Below are 3,303 nucleotides of genomic sequence, written 5' to 3'. Positions count from 1 at the left end.
TCACATTGTTTATTTTCTGTGTTTTAGAATTTGTATGCAGGTAATTTTTGTACGGGGTTAAAACCTACACATGGAAAAAGCATTTGCAACACCTTGAGATGTACTGCACATTTTGGAGGAGAAATAGTTCAATGCCAAACTGTCCAAGTGTGAGTTTGGGCTGACAAAGATTCTCTACCCAAGGCACATCATTAGGGAGGATGGTGTTAGAGTACATGAGGAGAAGATCAGCGCTATCTGGGATTGGCCAGAGCCCTTAAATGTGACCGAGTTGAGGGGGTTCATGGGGATTTGCACTTATTAGAGGAAGTTCGTGAAGAGATTCTCCCTGTTGGTGCACCCCTTACAGAATTAAGGAAGAAAGGGGCCTTTGAGTGGACCACTACAATGCAGGAGGCATTTGATCACCTCAAGGAGGTATGAGTAATTATCTGGTGTTGGCACTTCCTAACTTCACTCAGCCTTTCATGTTTGGTGTGATGCATTAGGAGTGGGCGTGGGAGTAGTATTGATGCAGGGGGGCACCCCATAGGGTTTGAGAATCAGAAGCTACTACCCATTGAGATACTTTACTCCATCTATGATAAGGAGATGTTGGCTATCATGCATGTGTTGGCCAAGTTCGGGCAGTATAATTTGGTGGGGAACAGGTTTAAGTTCAAGACCGATCACAACAACCTCAGGTTTTTTTTGGAGCATAAATAGCTACAGGAGAGGCAACAAAAGTGGGTGATAAAAATATAGGCATATGACTTTGACATTGAGTATGTCAAAGGGAAGAAAAATGTAGTGGTTGACACGTTTTCCAAGAGGCCATCCACTCTTTCCTTGATGAGAATAACCCTAGACTAGAGGGTGCAGTTACTAGTGGAGTACTCCAAGGACAAGTTTGCATGTGAGGTCCTTGATGGGTTGGTGATATATGATCGGTATTGGGTGACGAACGAGGTGATCTACTACCGAGACCGAATTTACTTGGTACCTAACTCCCCGCTGAGGGAGAAGATCTACAGGCTGCTCATGATTCACCATTAGTAGGGCATCATGGGTTCACAAAGACATATCAGACCATCAAGGAGCACTTGCGTGGAAGGGACTCAAGGATGATGTTCTAAGGCATATCCAGGAGTGTGACACATGCCAACAGAACAAGGGAGAGCAGACATACCCTGTGGGCCTATTGCAACCACTTCCCATTTCAGAGGGGAAATGGGAGAGCATATCGATGGATTTTATTACTAGGTTTCCCACAGGATAGGGCAAATACTGCAGCTATGTAGTGGTGGACCGCTTGAATAAGTATGCTCACTTATTTGCCATTTCAACCCGATACTCAGCCTCACATGTGGCCGAATTGTTTTTCAAAGAGGTGTTTCGACTACATGGTCTCCCAAAGACCATTGTTGGTGACCAGTACAACAGGTTCATGGGTGGGTTTTGGCAGGAGCTATTTCGGTTGGTGGTTACTAAGCTCACCCCGAGTACCAGTTACCACCCTCATACAGACGGACAGATGGAGATAGTTAACAAGTGGCTGGGAGGCTACTTTCGTAACTATGTGACAGTGTAGCAAAGAGCATGGATACGGTGCCTGCACTTGGGTGAATACTGCTACAACACTACGCATCACATGTCTATAGGTATGTCACAATTTCGATATATGTATGGTTATGATGCATTATCTTTTGTTGAAATTATGTTTGGAGACAGTAGGGCCCCAAGGTCCAAGAATCGGATACAGGAGAGCCAAGATATCCTGGAGGCTCTAAAGGACAACTTGAAAATGACCCAAAATCAGCAGAAGATTTATGCAAATAGAGGCAGAGTTGAGAGGCAGTTAGAAGTTAGGGACTTGGTATTTTTGACGCTCCAATCATACAGGCAATCTATGCTCAAGCAGAATGGAGCCGAGAATCTCAAACCTGGCTTCTATGGGCCTTATTTTGTCACTCGAAGGGTGGGGGAGGTAGCATATGAGATAGAGCTACCCACGAAGAGCGGGGTGCACAACAATTTTCACGTTTCTTTCCTAAAGAAGGCATTTGGAAAACAGGTTACAACTGCTACGGAGTTACCCCCTATGGATGCTGAGGGGCATTTAGTGCTGGAACCGAAGGCTATTGGGACACCAGGGAGAGAAATTTGTGTAACCGGGTCCAAAGGGAGTTTTTTATTCGATGGAGGAATATAATAGAGGAGGATGCCACCTGGGAGGGGGAACATATACTACAACATCCTTCTTTTTAGTTTCTTAAGGACAAGCAATGCTTTGGCAGGGAGGACTATGATATTCCTACTTAGTGTTTCACTAAGTGAATATCGAATTTTGCTCAATTTTGTCGTATTACATTGTTTCACTTAGGAGAAGTGGGCTTAGGGGACCCACATTTAATTTTGGCATGAGAAGCACCCCAACATTAGAGTTCTATGGACAGATTGCAGCTTTGGTGGAGTGTGGGGGCCACCACAAAGGATTTTTGGCCCACATGGAGAGTATGCTCTCATTGGAGCAAAATTGGCGAGGGAAATTCAAAGTGAACCCACATGGGCAGCCTTGGAGGAAAATCAACAAAAGGAAGGAGGGGTTCTCATTTTTCTCATCATCTATTATTTTCAAAATTTGTCTTTTGAAATAGCATGCTTGAACAGTGAGCCAAGTCTGCATGTGCTGTTCAACATACTGATTGTTTCGGAGTGGAAATCCCAGCCCTTTCTTTAGTGGAATTCAAGTGCTATACAAAGGAGGGAGTTCTACTTAGTCCCAAATCTTACCAGTAGTGGGGAAGTCGAGTTACAATAGCAAGGAAAGTTGTAGCAACGCAGGCACTGCACAATGTTAGGTAGAGACACTCCGGGAGGTTGAGGAGTGAGTTAAGTTTGCAGAGAAATTTGTAGGGAAGGCCTAGGAAGCCTTCTAAGAGGGATTGCAGGCATTTTGGAGAATTTAGTAGTACAATCTTCAAGTGGGTCGATTTACCCAACAACAAAGCCACTCAAGCCAAAGAGGGTCAAATTTCCAGGGTCAAGCTTTGGCCAAACCCTTCTGGGTTATTATGGGTTTCTTGAGTAGAGGACAAGATTAATTTCTCAGACTTTTCTGAGTGGTGGAGAGGGCCCTAGCAACATATCCTTTTAGGCAACGAAATATTTCTAGGCATCTATAGTGCAACACTTGGGCATATCAGCATCAGATTAGCGGAGGGTGATTCACTTATCATTTTGGGGCTTTGATAGCTTTCCTAGCGCAAGCCCAGGTGCACTCATTCCACCACCTTGTTGTACACCTCTTTTCATTAATAAATG

General features: G+C 44.4%; 1 protein-coding gene across 1 annotated transcript; it reads left to right on the top strand.

Annotated features, from left to right (window-relative positions):
• The first annotated feature begins 1,642 nt into the window (after positions 1 to 1,642).
• Positions 1,643 to 2,191, top strand: LOC149142313 (uncharacterized). Its single transcript, XM_089451448.1, has one exon. The coding sequence runs from the start codon at positions 1,643 to 1,645 to the stop codon at positions 2,189 to 2,191; it is 549 nt and encodes a 182-aa protein (XP_089307574.1).
• The last annotated feature ends 1,112 nt before the right edge of the window (positions 2,192 to 3,303 follow it).

Source organism: Pinus tabuliformis, chromosome X, assembly GCF_031772625.1.
Source record: "Pinus tabuliformis cultivar Carrire ecotype Pingquan chromosome X, CPIR1, whole genome shotgun sequence".
In the NCBI taxonomy this organism is placed as follows: Eukaryota; Viridiplantae; Streptophyta; class Pinopsida; order Pinales; family Pinaceae; genus Pinus; species Pinus tabuliformis.
Note: the sequence above shows the minus strand (reverse complement) of the source record. Positions and strands in the feature narration are given on the sequence as shown.

Bases quoted from the DNA above. Each gene is read 5' to 3' on its own strand.
- LOC149142313 (XM_089451448.1), top strand. From the start codon at position 1,643: ATGTCACAATTTCGATATATGTATGGTTATGATGCATTATCTTTTGTT.